Below are 19,081 nucleotides of genomic sequence, written 5' to 3' on the forward strand. Positions count from 1 at the left end.
TAAGTGAAATAAATCAGACCTGCATGTGTAAGCAACATATTGTCTCACTAGTGTAAGAACCTGAAAGAGTGAATAAAAACCAGGAGGTATGATAAACATGGTGAAATGAAAGGAAACTGCTCAAAAGTAAAGAACAACCAGGATGTGGGAAAAGAGAAAAGACAGAAGGGGAAAATTATGTATATATGTATATACAGGATAGCTAACATAGTTTTACTGCTGACTTCTATCACTTTATTGAGGGAACAGTTAATGATTAATTATTTTGATCAATCTTGCATGTCTATATTTGTTTTCCTGAGTAACCACTTTGAAGTTATCAATATGTAATACAACAACCATTGTTAATTCCCCGTCACCTTGTCTGTAATTCAGTAGTGTTTGTACTATTCTTGTGCTACTTTGTAAATGGTTGTCTGTTTCTTAATATGTTTTTGTTCTTTCACTTCTAAAATAATAAAAAAAAAAAAAGATCAATCCTGGCTGGGGATATAGTTCAGCGGCACAAGTGCCTGCCTGGAAAGTGCAAAGTCCTGAGTTTGATTCCTGGTACCAACAACAACAACAAAAAAAATCAGTATTGGCCAGGGATATAGCTCAGTGCACAGCACCTGCCTGGCAAGTGCAAGGTCGTAAGTTTGATTCCCGGCACCAAAAAAAAAAGATGAATCCTACTGCATCTTTAAGATGCAGGCTTTCAAAACAATAAAAATCATGACTCTCAAACAAATATAGAATGAACACATTGTTACATCCGGTGGGTCTGGGGCCTAGGGGTCCCCAGATTCACCAGTGCCGGGCCTGACTCCCTCACAGAAACAGGAAGAGGAGTGGGAGAGGACCAGTGCAGAGCAAAAGTACTGTTATTGGGGGTATCCTAGGAAGCCACCCTGGCGAAGGAGTGGGGGTGCACAGAGCCGGGTCACCCCTGAATCTGGGGCGGTGGTCCTGCTTTGTAAGGTAGAGGTCCCATCTCCACCCCCTGAAGGTCAATGCTTTATTAATTACATATTGGGCTTGTTAGGGGTTCGTCTTGTGGGCTATCGGGGAATTTTCCAGAGCAGCTTGTTTGGGGGAGTTACCTACCTGGAGGGAGACTGGGCGGGTCGGGGGGAGCGCAGCTTACACAGACACCAGTGTGAAACCACAGGCTGTCAGCTTCAAACCACAAAGCTTTTCCACCTCCTCTTCCAGGGCCTGCGTCTTGTAGCCCTCCGAGGGGTCCCTGCTGGCCCTGCAACAGGAGCGAGTTTTCGCAATGGTTACTGAAGTAACACGGCAGGTGTTGGAAGTAGTCGAGTTCTGTCTGGCTCTCGAGGAGTGGACGCCTTCACCCTCCAGTGCGTTTCTGCGAGTGCAAACCCACAGACAGAGTGCTGCCTGCCTGGAGGAGGGGCCACCTGGACCTCCAAAGATTTTACCTATGTGTCAGTCGAGAAACACTGACCGCATCATCAATGATGAAAAACGGATTTGTAAAGTATTCTACCCCAGTGACATGCTAGAGTCATAAAACCCGGATATTCCGGACAGCACACTGCACAGTCTCCAGTGGGGAACACCTAGCAAATATTCTGCTTAGTCCTCATTTACTCACAATTTCACAACAATGACAACTCCTTGAGACACCCGTTTCTCTGCTGTGTGAGGAGGACGAGCTGACTTGCCTCCTTCACCAGACAAACAGCCCCGCCCCGGCCCCCATGCTCAGAGCCAGAGCCCAGCCCCTCACTCACCGGCAGACAGGTCGCTGCTGGAAGACAGACCCTCCGTGTCCACGAGGGGAGGAGAAATGCGGAGCCTAAAGTGCTCACTGCCGTCCACAGCCCAGCAGAGCAAGGTGGTGTCCTCCTGGGCCAGCGCAGAGAGCAGGAGGTGAAGAGTGCGTGCCCGTGTGCCCGTGTGCCGCTGTAATGAGCTCCAGTGTGCAAGGAAGAAGGAAGCACCTCCCACAGCCTTGCCTGGGGCCCCTCCTCCGCGGGGATTGGGCGGACTGCTAAGGCACACAGTTAAGGCTTTCTGCTCTTTCTGGTCAGCAAGAGCATTTTCAGGAAAAGAAAACTAAACAGTCTGTGACTGCAGCGTGTATAAGGAAGGAGCGGTCAAAGCTGGTCTCAACCACAGGAGGCAGGTTCTTCACGGCTTCTGAGAGGTCATCTAGGAGGACACCAAGGGATGGGCTCTCAAGGGCCAAAGAGGGAGCGGGGACAAGTGGACAGGTTTCAAAACCTTCCGGTGAGAGGATTTCCCGCAGGAAGAGAAGGCCCCAGTGACTCTGTCTCATCGTGCCCTTCCCTCTATGGTACTGCGCTGCTGCCACTTTGCCAACACTGGCACCAACGGCCCTGACACGTCACTGGGGACAGGGCTCCCAAGAGACCCCGCAAACAGGGGCTTGATCGTGTGCTGTGGACAGCCGCACGCTACTTGGGGGAAACCAGGCAAGACAGCAAGGGGGAAATGCAGAGAGGAAAATGGGGAGGTCCTGGGGCTGACGTCTCCTCCGCACATGCTGCCCTGGAGGTTGTGCACAGCCTGGCCCTTGGCAGTGGCTTTCAGCGAGGTGCGGTCTTAGGAAGCACTGTGGACCTGCAGGTCTGACGCCCCCGCTCCCAGGTCGGCGGCAGACACAAGGAGGCAGTCCTGTGCAGAAGCACCAGAGCAACCAGCTGTCTGGGGCTTAGCGAGCTGTCTTCAAACAGGTCTAGTCCTCCTCCAGGTTAGCAGAGTTGACTTGTGGCCTTTCTGAGTTTGACAAAAGCAGAAGGAAAAATCCCCAACTATTCAAGAGCTAGGTATATGGATATTTCTCCTAAGGATAAATGTAAATATAATTAACACCAGACAGAGGAAGTGCCCAGCATTCTTCAGTTTTCCCTGAAGTCCTGGCTGGAGCTGAAGCACGGGTCTTGCATCAGACCTGAGGGACACGGTGAGCTGCCTCAATGCAGAAGAAAGAGGAGGCCCCAAGCAGCCCTCCGGCATCATGGCCTGAGCCATGTGTGTGGTGCAGGCCAAGGTGAGAAACAGGTTTTGCAAACAACTGCAAAACAGAGTGGACCTGAACCCAGGGTCCCAGGACACTTGAAATGTGGATCGATAGTTTGAGGCTAAAGGGAGGCAAGTCTGCCAAGGGTAACTGCACACAGGAAGATAGGGGCAGTGTCCACGGAGACAGCAGAGCGCACGAGGGCCAAAGGCTGAACTGAACGCTCACCACTACCCTGGCAAATGGGTGTGAATGCCCCTCGGGCTCTCTGGAGCCTGAGGAGCCAAATGTTTTGTGATCACTGAGAGAAGGCGATGACCTGGTGAGGTCTGGGCTGTTCCCTAAGACAGGTCTTCCTGAAGCTCCCTGTCGTCTCTGAATGTACACATGCACTCACTCAGCAGACCTTTCCTGGCAGGCAGAGGCCGAAGCAGGTGAATCTGTGACTTCTAGCCCGGTCCTCCCAGTCTCTTCCGTCACACAGACAATTGAGATCCGTTGTTTCTAACCAAAGTACTGATTCATTTTGACTAAATCACACCACGAGCGGGCCAGAGGAGGGTCGACCGCCTGAAGCGAGGTCAGCATGCGGGTCGGCCTCGTGATGCTTGCAGCCCAAACCCCCGGGTCGGCATCAAGTCTTGCGGCACAACCCGGAGGGAAGCACCTGCTGGGAAGTGAACTCGAGTCTGTGTCCTGACCATGATACCGCCTCGGTTTCTTCTGGGGAGTCAGAGTACAAATTGGAGAGGTGCTGAAGAATTGGGCCGGGCTGGTTCATGAGCCTGTGATAAATTACCTTCCAGGTACTGTGTAGGACAAGCAGGGAGAGAGGACGGAGGCCAGCTTTGCCCCTGGGCACCCGGAGACCTGGACAGGCTGTTCCCGCAGGGCCTCGGGCGCATCGCGACGCAGCGGGCCGGTGAGACGCAGGAGTCAGGGTCAGCTGTGCGAACCACACCTGGGGGAAACAGGAAGTGCTTTGTCCAGAGCTGAGCCACCTCCGGGGTCTGTGCAGGGAGACCAGAGCCCTTTAATCATTTACGGAGTAAACGGCGCCCCAGGCGATGAAGTCACCTGGGCCAACAGGAGAGAGAGGGCTCTGTGTCGGCGTGCATGTCTGCACACGTGTGTGTGCACAGGTGTGTTCGTGGGTGTCCACGCTCCTCCACTTTTGGGCGCTAAGAGGCAGGTGCTTGTGTGTAGTGGTGAACTGCTGTGAAAACCGAGCGACAATCACAACTGCGTCAGGAGAGCACTGGTGCAGGAACGAGGGCGAGGCCGCAGAGGTCCAGACCGCACAGGACGCTGGAGGGCGCGATGAGGGGGTCAGATGGGCAGTGCTTGTGGCAGGTACCAGGCAGTAATATACTCTTCTGTCTTCTTTCCTAATGGAATAAGATTAAACAAAGAGCTTAAGCTTAATGCAGGTGCCTGGGACATCCCCAGGCCTCCGTGGCTGCACACAGCCGAGAAATGTGTCAAGGAGCTCGGTCAGCTCGGCCACACACTCAGTGGTTACTGATTATTCTCATCAGTCAAGAAGTTGCCCACAGAACTGCAGGGCTGACTGAAGGTCAGCTCTGTGCCTGTCTGTGCCTAGGTTTGCATGTGCGCTTGGAGCACGTGTACATGGAAGTGTTATGCCGAGGTATGAACATTTTGTGTGTGTGCATACATGGATGTGTGGAGCAATATATGTAGAACTGGGTGACTTTAGCCTGAAAATGTTGAATTTCCTCCAGGTAGAAAATATACTTGGTGGGTCCTGCTCTTTTCTGTCCCCTGCATTGCTGGGGATGGGGATGACCTCTACCTTTACTCAAGAACCTGGTAGTAATATGCCAGGGGACAGCTCAGGCCCTAGGCGCGGTGTAGAAGGATACAAGCTGTGCGTGGCTGGGTGAGGACCTGACCAAAGAAGGCACTTGCCCGGCCGACACCGTTTGGCTTCCACTCTGTGCCCTCCGAGCCCCAGGAAGTGGTGCTGCGGCAAGGGCAGACGTGAGGTACTGAGCCATGCGGAAAGCAGGGAGAGGGTGAGGGCTCAGGATCTGCGGAGGTGGGGAGGCAGGAGGGTAAGGAATCCAGGATGCCGCACAGGTTAGGCTTGGTAATGGGAGGACCAGGACCAGGACCAGACACAGCTCACCACCTGTGGGGATGGAGGATGCTGGGTTGATGGCTGGTGTCGATATGTACTGAGGGCGCTGCTGGTGGAGGTGCCCCTGCAGCTGGACACACTGCACAGAGGCCAGCGAGATGGGCTGAGGAAGGGCGTGTGACTGTGGCCGGCGGGTCTGCACAGCAACCCTGGAGGAGGAACGCAGAGAGCTCCTCATATCGGGAGAATTCAAGTGTGAGCTCCTGCGCTCTCCCAGGTCCTTCCCAAATCAGATGCACATCCCAGAAGAGGTACAGCCGGGTCCAGGGCAGTTTCTCTTAGTTTCTGAGACATCTCCATGCTGATTTCCACAGTAACAGGTGGCTCAGAGGAAAAGGGGAGGGTAGATGCTGCTGGGGCAGGACTGGGGCTCTGGGTGCCCGGAGAATCGCCCAGCCAAACTTCCAGGCAGTGCAGGAACCCCAGGAGGAGACATGTGCCCAGCACCCAGGGGCAGGGTTGGGGCCAGCGCGGTGCTGTGTGAGTGTCCTGTCTCTCCCCATCCAGCCGCTGGGGTCCCTCTTCCTCCGCAGCGACCATGGGACATACTGAGCTCTCTGTCTACCCCGCTCTGAGAGGAGCACTCACAGCAGGCTGGAGCAGAACAGCGAGAGGGATGAAGTGCTGCCCCGGCCCCTCCGAGAGCAACGCGACTCCCCCTCTGCAGAGCCCTGTGTCCCCCCGTGCCAGGAGGCTGTCCTCCTCCAGGGGAGGAACTGTCACTCGGCTGCCCATGCCATGTGCCACACTCAGGGTGACCAGTCCTGGGTCTAATAAACGCATTTGTCTAATAAGCCCCAGACTCTTAGCAATCAGAGCCGCCGCTCCCTGTTCCGGTTCAGGGTCTCCTCACAGGAGACAGCTGATGCAGGGGCAGAAGTCGTCTTCCTCCCTCTTGCCTCAACCTGCCGCGCTGCTGACAACGTGGGGCAGGTGGAGGCCAACTACAGGGGCAGGAAAGGACTCTCTTGGGGAATTTGTGGCCAAGTCTGGCCCTGAGGTCTGTCCTACCCTCTTTGGAGGTGTTGTGTCTGACGAGGGTAGAGCCTTCCCGAGGTTTGTAAAACTTTACACCAATACAATAGTGATACAAGTTTTAGAAGGAACAGCAAAATCACTTTATTGAAAATAGGGAAAGAGGATCACTTTCTGGGAAAAAGAGAGAAATAAGGAGATAGACAGCTATCTCGTCAGAGGAAGACCAGGAGCTCAGAGCTGTCACACGGGGTCTGATCTCAGCCTCCCTGGTACAGGGTGGGAGAGGGACTGTTCCCCTCTGAGTGCGGCCGGCTGTTCCGGGCTCTGTGGCCCCGGCGTGGCCATCATCCCTCCCACTGCCCACGCGTACACCCTAGGGCAAGCACCCCTGTGGCCTCGGTGCTGGGCAGGGGCCCTCCTTGTGAGAGTCACAGGAGAGTCACACGCAAGGCCGAGGGAGGGGGTGCCGCACGGCCTAGTGTACTGTTACAGAGAGACGAGATGCACAGGTACTTACACACAGGGGTGTGTTTGATTTGCTAAGTGAGCCTTTGTAAGGTAGCCCCCTCCCCACTTTGCTGCTTTTGTGCGTAATTGGAGGTGGAGCGAGCAAGGAATTGAGCCTTGGTAGCCGGCCGGGGCCTTATGGGCTCTCTCTGTCTTTTCTACAATTACTAAAATACCGTATAATCAGCATCTAGATATCCTTTGTTCAGACTCACTCTGCTGTGCTACTTGATCCATGAATGCATCTATTCTCTTCTCCCCCTTTCTCTCTCTCTTCGCTCATCTCCCTCTCTCTCTGTCTCTCCTCTCTGTCTCTCTGTTTTTCTGTCTTCCTCTGTCTCTGTATCTGTCTCTTCCTCTCTCTCTGCCTCTCCCTCCTCTGTCTCTGTCTCTGTGTGTGTGTGTGTGTGTGTCTCTCTCTGTCTCTGTCTCTCTCTCTTTCTCTCTCTCTGTCTCTCTCTCTGCTTTAACTCCTTACTTGCCAGAGACCTCACGGAGGCCCTTTAGCTCTCCTTGCCTGTCGCCCGAGTTTCCCTGCAGTGGGGTGCCCGTCACTCACAGAGGATGCTCACCAGATGTCCCCATCTGTGTCAAGGACAGGAGAGGCTGGACGTACAGCACTCCTGTCTTCTGCTCGCTTTCTGCAAACAGTGGGGCGGCCTGGTCCTCTCCTCACTGACCTCCTACCCACACTGCTCGGTCCACAAAGAACCCTGTGGCAATGGGCTTCCAGCCGCCACGCTGAGTGAAAGGAGAAATCCAGGGTGCGAGGTCACTTTCAAAATCTCACAGCCACAGTCACTTTTGAAATCCCACATCAAGGGTGCGTAAGTTATCAGCAAGTGAAATCTCTGCCCCCCAAACCCAGAGAACTGACTCACTCTGTCACGCCACAACCGCTGCGTCCCAGCCCCCAGGCTGACCACACACCCCGAGGAGCTCTTCCCGCTGCTTGCACCAAATGGGGAGGTGAGCTACGAGGGAGGTTAAAGGGCCACAGGAGGTGGGGGGGCCTGCGGTCTGTCCAGGGCCTGCGGTCTGTCCTGCCCTCGTCCTAGGTCAGCACACAGGGAATCAAGAGACACAGAGCATGACATGGGACCTCCTGGGACCCTCGAGTGTGCAGCCCGGGGAGGATCACAGACAGTGCTGGCAGTGCGGCCAGACCCTGTCCCAGCAGAGCAGCCAGGCAGGAGCTGAGAGCCCAAGACCCTGTGGCGCTGCCCTGTGGGCCTCCACACCCGGAGCGCCAGGGCTGCGTGAGGAGGTGCAGCCGCGGGAGTCCTTCCTTCGGAGGGAACAGCGTGGGTGCGGGAGGGGAGCGCAGAGGCGGGGTGAGCCCTGGAGGTGGGAGGGAAGTGCCAGGGCCGGAAGGGAGCCAGCAGACCACACAGGCCCCACTCAGGACCTCACGCCTTGGCAGCCGCCCTGCCTCACCGGGCAACCCTGCGTCGCTCTACCCACCAAGCGACGGGGTGACTCGGGGAAGGCAGACACCTCCCCGTGCCCAGCCACATCGGTGGCCCAGGGCAGTGCTCTGAATGAGCACATCGCCCGGACAGTGCCCCTCGGTTATGGGGACAGGAAGAGGGTGAGCTGGGAGCCGTGAATCTTTCCGGATCCCGGAGACATTGAGGTCGATGGGAGGCAGTGCTTAGCTTATCATGGAGGAAGCAAGCACATTGACCCAGGGCAGGTGACAGCTCAGGGCAGGGCAGGGAGCCCCCAGGGCAGGGAGCACTGCGGCTGGGCTGAGGCAGCAGGTGCACAGGTCACCAGGGAAGACAACCACGGGGAGCGCTGCGTCAGCGGCTACGGGAGGGGCTGGGCCTCTGGGGCCTGCACAGCGGCCTTGCACAGGTAGACGCCCTCCTCTGAGCGGGCTCTGCGGTGGGGAGCAGCGGGGTCAGACTCAGGAGTGTCTAGCCCTGTGCTCTGCTGTCCCGGTCCCAGAGCAGACCTGGGACGCCCCAGAGCTGAGCTCACACGGGCAGTGCAGCTCTCTCACCCCTCCTGAAGGAGAACGCGGGAACTGTCCAGCGGACGCCGGGAAACTGGGCATTTCCAGGAACAGAAACTGAAAGCTGGGCTCGCCACAGCCCGCTCCTGCCAGAAGGGGCAGGCAGGACTCAGGCCTAGAAATAGCAGAGCAGGGAGCGAGAGAGCCATGGTCCGGGTCTGGGAGGACACCCGGGAAGCGCAGCCTCTCCACTCCTGCTCCTCTTCCCTGCTTGATTGCTGGCTTTTCCCAGGAGGAGCTCAGCCCTGAAGGCCTCACGCCTGTCCTTTCTGACTATATTTGGCCTGCATTCTAATTTTGGGTCTTTCCAGAAGGAGCAGCCCTTTACCTGAGGGTGGTGACCTTCACCCCGCGAGTGGATGACTTCCAGGAAAGGCCAGAGACACCTGAGCACATTCAACCCTCTGAAGCAGGTGAGTGAAAAGCTCTGAACGGCAGCTGGGCTAATACCTCTGCTAATACAAAGGCATTACAGGGGGGCCCTGGTGCCATGGTAGGAGAGTCTGAGGTCTGACCTCTTCCGCTTATAGGGTGTTCACGACAGGGCCCCCCGCCCCGACAACCTTAAGGGACCACACAGCACAGCAGTATTCTTGCTGAAAGAAACCCACCCACCCACCAGCATGGAGGCACAGCGCTGGCCCTCCCCGGCCTGTTCCTGGGAGTGCGCAGGGGCCAAGTTTGGAGAGCAGGGGCAGGATGTGGCACCTGGTTCTCCTGGCATCTAAGGTGGACTCTCTTGATTTTCCCTATGGGGACGGGGACAGACCCAGCCCTGGGCAGCATCTGAGAGAGCCTGCACTTTTCCAATGAGTGAATTCAAGTATTTTATCTGTTTTAAAAACACTGGCTCTTGCAGGGCACCGACTCGTTTATTTGTAGGTGAATAGGGTGGAGGGTTTTCTTTCGTGTTTGTGTTTTTCTGAGTGTGGCTTATCTCACTCAGTGTCCTTCAGGTCTATCCATGCTGCTGTGAATGACAGCATTTCATTCTTTCTGGCTGGATCTCCCACCACGTGTGTGCCACATTTTCTGCAGTCACACCCACCAATGGCCGCCTAGGCTCATTCCGTGGCTCAGCCCTCATGACGGTGCTGTAATAAACACGGACAGGCAGCTGTGTCTTGGGGTGTTGGTCAGTGCTTCGTTGCTGGGAGAGACGCTGAGAAAAACACCTTAAGGGCGGGAAGAACTAGTTTGGTTCCCGGTTGGCAAGTGTTAGTCCTTCATTGCTCTGTGTCTATTTCCTTCGACTGTCCTGAGCAGAACTCCGTCCTTCAAAACTACCCGTATGAGGAACACCTACAGTACACAAAGGGCGTCAAACACTGGACTCGAACCTCACAGCAACAGGCAAGGGAACCAGAGCTAGGCTTGAAAACAAAGTGGTGCTCAGTGCCAGGAGCTCCTTCCCTCTGGTCACTCCTCCCATCGCGTTTTCCCTTCTTGGCCCAGGCCTGGATTCCATTCACCTGGCTTCTGCCCGCCAGCTCTGCCCGCCAGCTCTGCCCCTGTGCACCAACCCAGCACCCAGCCATTCACCCCTCCACGCAGATCAGGGACCTTGCCTCCCTACAGCAGGACGCACAACCCGACTGATCTCGGCCCCTTGGGACCGTCACAGGGACCCTTGGAGGAGGACTCTAGGTAGTGCGGTCGGTGGCCTCAGCGGGTTATGGCTCCAAAGCCTACCTGGTGTGTGATGTGATGTGTGATGTGTGATGTGTGATGTGTGATGTGTGATGTGTGATGATGAGCCCTCCCTCCCTCCCTCCAAACTCCTGGCAGTTCTGTCATTTCACTAGACATCTCCCTCTCCTACCAGGCGTGAAGACCCTGGGGTGAGCCTAGAATAGGCTCTGAGAAGTGGGGCTAACGTGGGTGTTACAGCTTCTATCTAGCTGTCCCCCCAGCGCCTCATGCACTCACGGGGGGGGGGTGCTTTTGGGAGGTGACTGGGTCGTGGGGATGTGGATGAGTCCAGGACGAGTTTATAGCCAAATGTGATGCTGGGAGGTGAAGCCTGGTTGGAGGAGGTGGTCACTGCAGGCACAGCCTGGAAGGCTCTGTCTCTCCCCGCCCCACCCCTTGGTCTCTCTGCCTCCTTCCGCCCTGCCATGAGCTCTTTCTCCTCAGTGATGTCCCTCTGCCACGCTGCCCCGCCTTGGAGCCAACTATGGGCTGAAACCTCTACAAACTGTGAGCCAAAATAAACAGCGACAGGGAAGTACCATAGCTAAGACAGGGGGAATCTTCCTGCACCCCTGAAAACCAGTGTGGGAATGAGAACGAGGGGGCAGCAAACACGGGCTCCCACTCTCTCCCCAAATTATGAAGTGTGCATCCTGGCGAGGGTGGGTGAGAACTGACTGCCCTAAGTGGGCCACTGTCCCCAAAAGGAGTGTCGTAGCACGCGGCCACCGCCAGCTCTGTTCCGCAGGACTGTCTGCCACCTGGACAGACGCGGAGATGCTGGCGTCCACGCATCTCATCTCTCATGCACGTGCTGAGTGAGCCGGGACTTGCACATTCCTAACACTCTGCCTCTTCTCCACCAGCAGGTGTACTAATAACACTTATCTAGTTGAGTTGGAAGAAGATTAAATGAGACGAGGCACACAAACGACCAAGCCCAGACAGACTCATGAGGCCTCCTCGCGGTACTATTAAATAGAAAGAAGGGAGAATTCTCTGAGGAACGACTTCCTCGGGCGTCCTCACAAGCCCAGAGAGCCCTGAGAGCAGGAGCTGAGAGCGTGCGGAGAGCCCCACATGCGTCCTGTAGAGCGAAACCCCCGCCAACGCTGGGAGGTGGGTAGCAGGACTTGCCCACCACACCGGGCAGGAAACCGGGGCTTCAGAAACTCGTCTGTGCTCCACAGAGCGGGCGCACCCTCCACCAGAGGAGAGGCTCTCCGCCCCTTCCCTCTGTGGGCAGGCAGAGTCCCGGCCTTGGGGCCGGATGAGTGGCGGCAGGCGTGGGAGCTGTGCGGAGCCCTAGCAGGGGCTCCCCAAGAAGCGTGAGGGGAGGGGAACGTGTTCAGGGAGTTTGTGGAAGGCAAAAAGCCACCCCGTGGCCCCTGCCCTGGCCATGAAATTTGCCCCACAAGTGGAAGGGTGGGCCTTGCGGGGCAGCACTGGGCCACTCTAGTGCGGGGACAGGATGAGTTGCCAGCTGCTTCACAAGCCCCCACGGGTGGGTGAGGCAGGGAGTTCCTCACCTACCAGAGAGGCTCAGAGAGCAGCTCCTCAGCCAAAGACGTGGTTTTGAGTTTTAGTATTTTTAAACCTTTGCAGTCATGCACAAGGGGAATAGCGTAGACCTTAAAGGGAAAGTCAGGCAGCAGTCAGCCAGAATAGTGGGATAGTGAAATCCTGCAGGTGGGAACAATTTGTACTTTAGAAGCCTGAATAGACTCCAGTGGGAAATCCCAACAATTCTTTTCCAAGTCCTACCTCACAAATGCTTCAATCTCATTTCAAAGATTCAGTCAAAAGAGGGGTTGAAGGGAGAGTGGGGGGTATAGGAAAAAAATCAAGTTATATCATGTACAGGTACAAATTCCTTACGATGAATGTGATCATTATGTATACCTAAAGTGTTCCAATAAACTTAATACCTAAATAAATCCATTAATTAAATAGAGCTTCCTAAAAGTTCCAGCTAAATACAGAACAAAAATAAACAAAAAAAAAGATAGCCAACAAGACAGACACATGTTCCTGGCACAGCCTGGATACCTTTATTAACCAGACTACCAACGTTTATACACAGGATTGTGCAAACAAGTGTTTACTTAAAAATCCTAGGAGATGGCTGGGAAGGTTGTGTTGAATTCTCCACTGAAGGGGGTAGGATAGGTACTCACCATACATGCAGTTACTAGCAGATGTTGTCCCAATTTGGCCGGAAAAAAAAAAAAATATCTTGAGAAAAAGTAAAGCCCTTTTCACAGTATGAATAAAAAATAATTTAACTATTCTTGGTGCAGAAAGGCAACCCCAGGGAGGGCTCCTGTGGCCTCAGCAGTGAGCAGCTGGGTATGGACAAGTCTAACTTTTTTTGAGACAAGATCTCACTATGCAGTGCGGACTGGCCTTGAACTCACTATGTAGCTCAGGCTGGTCTCAAACTCATAGCAATCCTCCTGCCTCAGCCTCTCCAGAGCTGGGATTCCAGGCATGTGCCACCACACTCGGCAAGTGACTGGGTATGGAGAGCTGCCACAAGCAGGTCCTCCTGCCACCTCCCGGTCAGTCCTGCCCACCCACTTGTGATCCAAGGGTGCTGGTGCACTCACCACAGTCCTGCTGTGGGCCAGCCCTTGCCGTGACAGCTGCAGAGCGGGCTCAGGGTCTCCCTTCTCCCAGCACTGTGTCCGTCCCTGAGTGAACGCTTTGTTTGCTGTTGAGATCAGGGTGTCTTCACTATTTCTTTGCTTGCAGACCTGGGGCCCTGGCCCTGGGTGTGAAGCGTGTCACTTCCTGAGTGGCACACGCTCTAACTCCTGCGCTGCTCCTCCACAGGTGGCTCCTCTGCTGCCCGCCATGGCGGAAGACCATCGCACTCCACTCTCTGCCTCCTTCACGTCGGTGGCGTCGTATCAGAGAGGCTACAGCGTCCCGCCTGAGGTCAGCAGGAGGCTTGAGAAGGCCTTGAGAGAAGGGAAGTTGCTGGAAGTGTCTTCTGTGGCCAGGGAGACGGTGGAGACAGTGTCCAGAGCTCAGGTGAGCGTCGCCGTGACGGGGGACTCTGGCAATGGTATGTCGTCCTTCATCAACGCTCTGCGGGAGATCGGACACGAGGAGACGGCCTCAGCTCCCACGGGGGTGGTGAGGACCACGCTGACCCCGGCCAGGTACACCTCCCCCAGGTTCCCCGACGTGTCCCTGTGGGACCTACCGGGCATGGGGGCTTCAGGCCAGAGCCTCGACCACTATCTGGGGGAGCTGCAGTTCGGCCAGTATGACCTCTTCCTCATCATCGCGTCCGAGCAGTTCAGCGCGCACCACGTGAGGCTTGCCAAGGCGGTCCAGCAGTGTGGAAAGAGGTTCTATGTCATCTGGACCAAGGTGGACAGGGACCTCAGCACAACCCCGCTCTCCAAGGTCCTCCTCCTGCAGACTATCCAAGAGAACATCCTGGAGTGTCTCCGGAAGGAAGGGGTGCGGGATCCCCCCATCTTCCTGGTATCCAGCCTCGACCCTTCCTTGCACGACTTCCCAGCCCTGAGGAGGAAGCTGAAAGTGGACATCTCCAGCATCAGGTGCTGCGGCCCCTTGAAGGCCCTCTCCAGTATCTGCGAGGAGGTCATTAATGAGAAAGCGGCCTCCCTGAAGGCAAAAGTGTCCCGAAGATACCTCCAGGACGCTCTTGGCGTGGGGGATGCGGAGGACCTGGAGCAGTGTCTGAGGGCCTACCGCCTGCGCTTCGGGGTGGACGACGAGTCCCTGCAGCAGGTGGCCTGGAGCACGGGCAGCGTGGTGTCGGAGTACAGGACCATCCTGCCGTCCCGGGACTGGCACGGCCTCCGCAGAGCTGACTGGAAACTGAGGCTGTCCACCTGCTCCGTGGCGACGGCGCTGCTCTGCCTGCTGCCGTGGGTCCCGTGCTGTGGGCGCCGCATGGCCCGCTGGCTCGTGCGCGTGACACATAGACGCATGCTGCACTTAGTTGCCCAGGACACCAAGGCCATCCTGAGGAAAATCCTGGACGACTCCACGTGTCCTGCCTGAGCCAGGCTGCCAGCGGATGGCGTCCTCGTCCCCCGTCCTCGTGCCCCGCGGAAGTTAGGCTGCCTGCTCATCCTCTTCCCCACCGGAAGTCAAGAAATGTCAACTACCTTCTACGTATAAGGAATGTAGGGAAGGGGGCTGGGGATTTAGCTCAGCGGCAAAGCGCCTGCCTGGCAAGCGCAAGGTCGTGAGTTCGGTTCCCGGTACCGGAGAAAAACCAAAAAACCAAAAAAAAAAAAAAAAAAAAAAAAAAAAAAAAAAAGGAATGTAGGGGCTGGGGATATAGCTCAGTGGCACAAGCGCCTGCCTAGTGAGTGCAAGGTCCTGAGTTCGATTTCCAGTACCACACACACAAAAAAAGGAATATAAGGTTATGCAGATTTTTTAAAAATTGCTCATTTTCCTAGCCTCAATTATAATGCATTGTTCCTTTGAGGAAAATGTACTTATTGAAATCATTAACCAAGTCTCCTCAGTCTAGGAGGTGGAAATTTTGCTTTCAGTGGTAATTGTATGTGGATCTACACCAGTCTGTTTTTCCCCCTGAAGTAAATCACAGTAAATTCTTCTTCCTTGAAACTCCCGTGTTCCTCCTCTCCTTCCTTTTCCTGCACACACTCAACGCGGGCACTGGCGGCAGAGGGGCACTCGAAAGTGTAGGGGGACCTGGCCTGGTCACCTCTGTCCTGCTCAGTGTTGGGGACCAGATTCCGGCCCCACAGGTGCTTCCCCGTGAATGAGGAGCACGGGTGAGAGAGATGCCAGGATCCTCGAAGGGAATGTGTTGGCCCCTGACTGAACTGCAGCAAGGCCCCACCCAGCAACGCTTGGCTCTATTTTCTTAAAAGGAAATACCTATCCGGGCGTGGTGGTACACACCTATAATCCTAGCACTCGGGAGGCTGAAGCAGGAGGATCACCATGAAATACACTGCAAGACCCTGTCTCTAGACAAAACCAAACAAAACACAGAATACCTGAAGTGGGTTGTACAAGTGGAAACAAAGTTTATTAACACACAATGTTGGAGTCACTGCTGAGTACCAGCATCAGTTTTGTCTCTGGTGGGAGCTTCACTGTGAAACAGGAGGTCTGAGGGGCTCACAGGTAGGTGCACCGGTGTTACAACAACCCACTCTCTCCGCATTAGACCTTGGTCACAGTCTTTCTAAGGGCAGGGTCCTCAGAACCTGATCACTCATGCGAGGCCGGCTTCTCGAAGCTTCTGTCATCCCGACCCCACCACACTGCGGCCCAGGCTTCCAGCACGTGAGCCCTCCGAGGATGCACTCAGAGGTGTGAAATCCGAGCAGATACGTGGCAGAGCAGGCTGGGGGTGGCAGCTGTGTGCGGAGAGGAGGCTGCTGCTGTGGCTGAGGTGGCGGAGCTCATCTCACTGGGTTGTGCGGCTGCTGGAGCAGAGAGAAGCAAGCTTCTGGCCTCACTCCCTGCTGTCCTGCTTAATCATTAAGGGGTCCCTAATTTCTCTGCTACAGGAGATAACTGGTAATTCTAATGCTAATGTATGCAGAGAGGTGTGTCTTAGTTATTTTTCTCGTTGCTGGAATAAAATACCCAATACCTGAAGTTAAAGGAGGAAAGTTTTATTTACCTCACGCTGTGGAGGTTTCAGCCCACCATCAGCGGGCTCCAAGGGGGGTAGCCTGGCAGAGGGGCATCACAGAGGAGAAACAGTCCAGGTGGCAGAAGGCAGCAAAAGCGAGCAGGGAGAGACAAACCGCTTCCTGGCCCTTACATTGTGTGCAGGCCACTCGCCCCAGGCAGGCAGGCGTAGGACTCACACCCTTAACCCCAGCAGTCACAAACTCTAGATCCAGCCACCTCTGAAAACACTCCCCCCCGCATGACAACATGAGGCTTTGCGGGACATCCAGACACAAGCCATAAAGCGGTGCCAACCCTGCGACATCCGTTCCAGCAGCTCGTGGCTAGGGAGCAGTTCTCGTGCTGCCTGACCAGCCTCCACAGCATTTGCAGTAGTGAGGACTGAACCCTTGGATTGAACCCACCGGGCAGGCACTCAGCCGCCCCGCTACAGCCCCACCCCCCACCCCTAGAACTTTCTCAAGCTTTTCCATTGTTTTATCTTTCAGTGGTGTTTTGAACAGTCTGCCTGTTTGCTTCTTCCCTCCCTCCCTCCCTCTCTACCTCTCTTTTTCCTCCTCTTTTTGCTTTCCCACCCTTTACCTTCCTCACCTCCCTTCCTTCCCCTTTTCTCTTTTCATCTCTTTTTTTTTTTTTTATCTGTCCCAGCAATCCCTGCACACCTCTCCCTCTTTTCTGCTCAGGGGTCAGCAGTGTTCTCCAGCTAGTGGTCTCCGGCCAGTGGCTGCTTCTCCAGTTCTCCAAGCTACCAGACACAGGGCCACTGCTGTGATTACCAACTGCCTTAGTCACTTGTCTTGTTGCTGAGACACAATACCCGACACCCACAAGGGAGGAAAGGTTTGTTTGGCTCAGTTTGTAGAGGTTTCAGCCATCGTCGCTGGCTCCAAGGCAGGGCGGCATCGCAGCGGGGAGAACGTATCAGCCCTCTTTCTGTCCCCTCTATTTTATGCAGGCCACCAGAGTGTAGCACTCACACCCTCAGTCCTAGCCAGAACTGTGCTAAACCATTCAGGGGACTGACTGAGTCATCCCACACCCTTGATCCCTGCACCACACACTCCAGATCCAGCCACCTCTGAAAAGCGCTCCCTGTGACAGCACGAGGCTTTGACACAGCCGTGACACCTCTGGACCTAGTAAGATTTGTCACTAAATTCTAATGTTCACGGGTGTGTCGGGTCTGTTCCGGGTGGTGGAGCTTGTTTTTGTTTTGCTTTGCTTTTTTAAGGCGCTAGCCTCGGAGCTGCAGAGCGCTATCTGCATCCTCAGGCCTGGGCTGGCCAGAAGCTAGACATTCGCATTGGCTGCCACATTGCTCCAATTAGAGGCATGGAGCCCTGGGCCTGGCTAATCCAGTTTTTTTTGTAAATAACCAATCATCAATTTATTAAAATAGTTAACTTAGACATCAGCAAAGGTGATTTCAGCCTTGACTCTTGGCTACATACTGCCGGGAATGCTTCGCTTACCAGTGAAAATGAACTGAGGCATCACTTGTGGATTCTCATCTGGACAGGATTCCACGGCCTAGGAGCTTCACCACAAGGTGTTTTTCTTGTAGTGCTTCTCAGAATCTTGGTGACACATGAAGTGGGCCTTTCACTTTGTGATTTTTTTCCTGTGTGGTGTTGGGCCACCTCCTTGCTAGGCAAGTGCTGCACCCTTGAACTCTACCCCCAGCTCCACTTTGGAATTCTCCTCCTTTGCACCTCAGATCAATTCAGCACACATCCTTGGGGGTTTTGTATTGCAGCTGATGAGCATAATTCTAAGTTGGTGAGGCACTGACTCTGGTTCCTTGAAGGTCTTCCCAGATTTTTCTTTCTTCTTGTGGTAGTGCAGGTTGAACCCAGGGCCTACAAATTGAGCTACATCCTCAACCCTTTCTTACTCTTTTTAAATTTTGAGACAAGATCACACTGTATGTACTAATTTGTCCATGCTATGCTTGTATCTTGGAGCCTTCTGCCTCAGTCTCCAGATGTGTTGGAAACGTAGCTGAATTCCATGCTTCCCAGCTTCTTTCCAGCATCTGGGAAAGCCCAGGGATGGCTTGCTGGGCATGGTGATGCACGCCTGTAATCCTAGCACCCTGAGAGGCTGAGGCAGGACGACCGCATGCTGGACCCAGCCTGGGCAACTTAATGATTTAAGGAGACCCGGCCTCAAAGTAAAAAATTAAATGCACTAAAATGACTGGGGACATAGCTCAGTCCAATGGCATAGGTTTAATTTTTTTTTTAAAGCCATGGCTGCAGTGAGGCTCCCTGCAATTGGGGAGCAGAAGGGCCCCAGATCTGTCACACCCCCGGCACCTGCCAAAAACGAACCCAGTTTTTGGTGAATACAGGTTCTTGGTTTTAATGACATCAAAGGTTTATTTTCCTTTATTGTTAATGCTTACTATATTCTTTTAAAGAGCACTTTCCTATCGTAGGTTTTGTAAAAAGGCAATGCTGAGAATCAACAGCAAGTTTGAGCCCATGGTGGGCAACTTAGCAAGACCCTGTCTCAAAATAAAAAATGAATAAGGCCTGGGGAGGTAGCTCAGTGCAAAGACCCAGGGTTCAACCCTTGTACCACCAAAAAAGAAAGAAAAAAAAGTGTTCACCTGCCACTTTCTTTTTTGTTGTTGTTTTTTTCCCATACTGGGAATCAAACTCACAACCTTGGGCTTGCCAGGCAGGCGCTGTGCTGCTGAGCTAAATCCCCAGCCAGTGTTCAAAAAGTATTCTAGAGCGAGGTTTGCAGTGGTGTGGCTAGGAGGTGGCACTCACCTGCCCAGGAGCCCTCACCTCCCCTGCCTGCGCTCCCCGCAGCCCCCAGGGCCCGCCCTCCTCCGTTCTTCCGAATCTCCTTGAGGTTGCGCATGCGCTGTGTCTTTCACAAACCTACTCACACGCAGCAACAACTAGCCTGCCAGCGCGCTTCCTGCACTCGAGCATAGACCGCCAAATTCAGCTTTGTGCATTCCCTTTTAGCTCACACTTTTCACACAGGTAAGTGTGTCTTGAATATTTGGAGCTTCAGTGAATATCCTTATGCACACATCTTTTTG

The 19,081-nt window shown here is 54.6% G+C and overlaps 2 protein-coding genes across 7 annotated transcripts in view; one reads left to right on the forward strand and one right to left on the reverse strand.

Annotated features, from left to right (window-relative positions):
- The window catches only part of LOC102013908 (interferon-inducible GTPase 1-like), a 12,522-nt gene extending 10,392 nt beyond the window's left edge, over positions 1 to 2,130 (reverse strand). Inside the window, exons 1-2 of one of the 2 annotated variants that reach the window (XM_013508135.1) lie at positions 1,737 to 2,130; positions 1,087 to 1,234 (exon numbers count right to left, since the gene is read on the reverse strand). The gene's annotated coding sequence lies outside the window, so the exon portion shown is untranslated. The remainder of the gene's footprint in view (positions 1 to 1,086; positions 1,235 to 1,736) is intronic. The other variant, XM_005376045.2, reaches the window with a different exon arrangement.
- A 6,411-nt stretch (positions 2,131 to 8,541) lies between these two features.
- Positions 8,542 to 14,598, forward strand: Irgm (immunity-related GTPase family, M). Of its 5 annotated transcripts, none has more exons than XM_013508143.1 (4): positions 8,542 to 9,071; positions 10,114 to 10,305; positions 11,217 to 11,469; positions 13,186 to 14,598. In XM_013508143.1, exons 3-4 carry the CDS (start codon positions 11,431 to 11,433, stop codon positions 14,392 to 14,394), a joined length of 1,248 nt encoding a protein of 415 aa, XP_013363597.1. In that variant the 5' UTR covers positions 8,542 to 9,071; positions 10,114 to 10,305; positions 11,217 to 11,430; the 3' UTR covers positions 14,395 to 14,598. The 5 variants fall into 5 exon arrangements, with proteins under 5 accessions (XP_013363597.1, XP_013363598.1, XP_005376106.1 ...); XM_013508144.1 differs by having other exon boundaries at positions 11,220 to 11,469; XM_005376049.2 differs by lacking the exon at positions 10,114 to 10,305.
- Positions 14,599 to 19,081: the final 4,483 nt, after the last annotated feature.

This window comes from Chinchilla lanigera, unplaced genomic scaffold (assembly GCF_000276665.1).
Source record: "Chinchilla lanigera isolate Chin_1 unplaced genomic scaffold, ChiLan1.0 scaffold00007, whole genome shotgun sequence".
Lineage (NCBI taxonomy): Eukaryota > Metazoa > Chordata > Mammalia > Rodentia > Chinchillidae > Chinchilla > Chinchilla lanigera.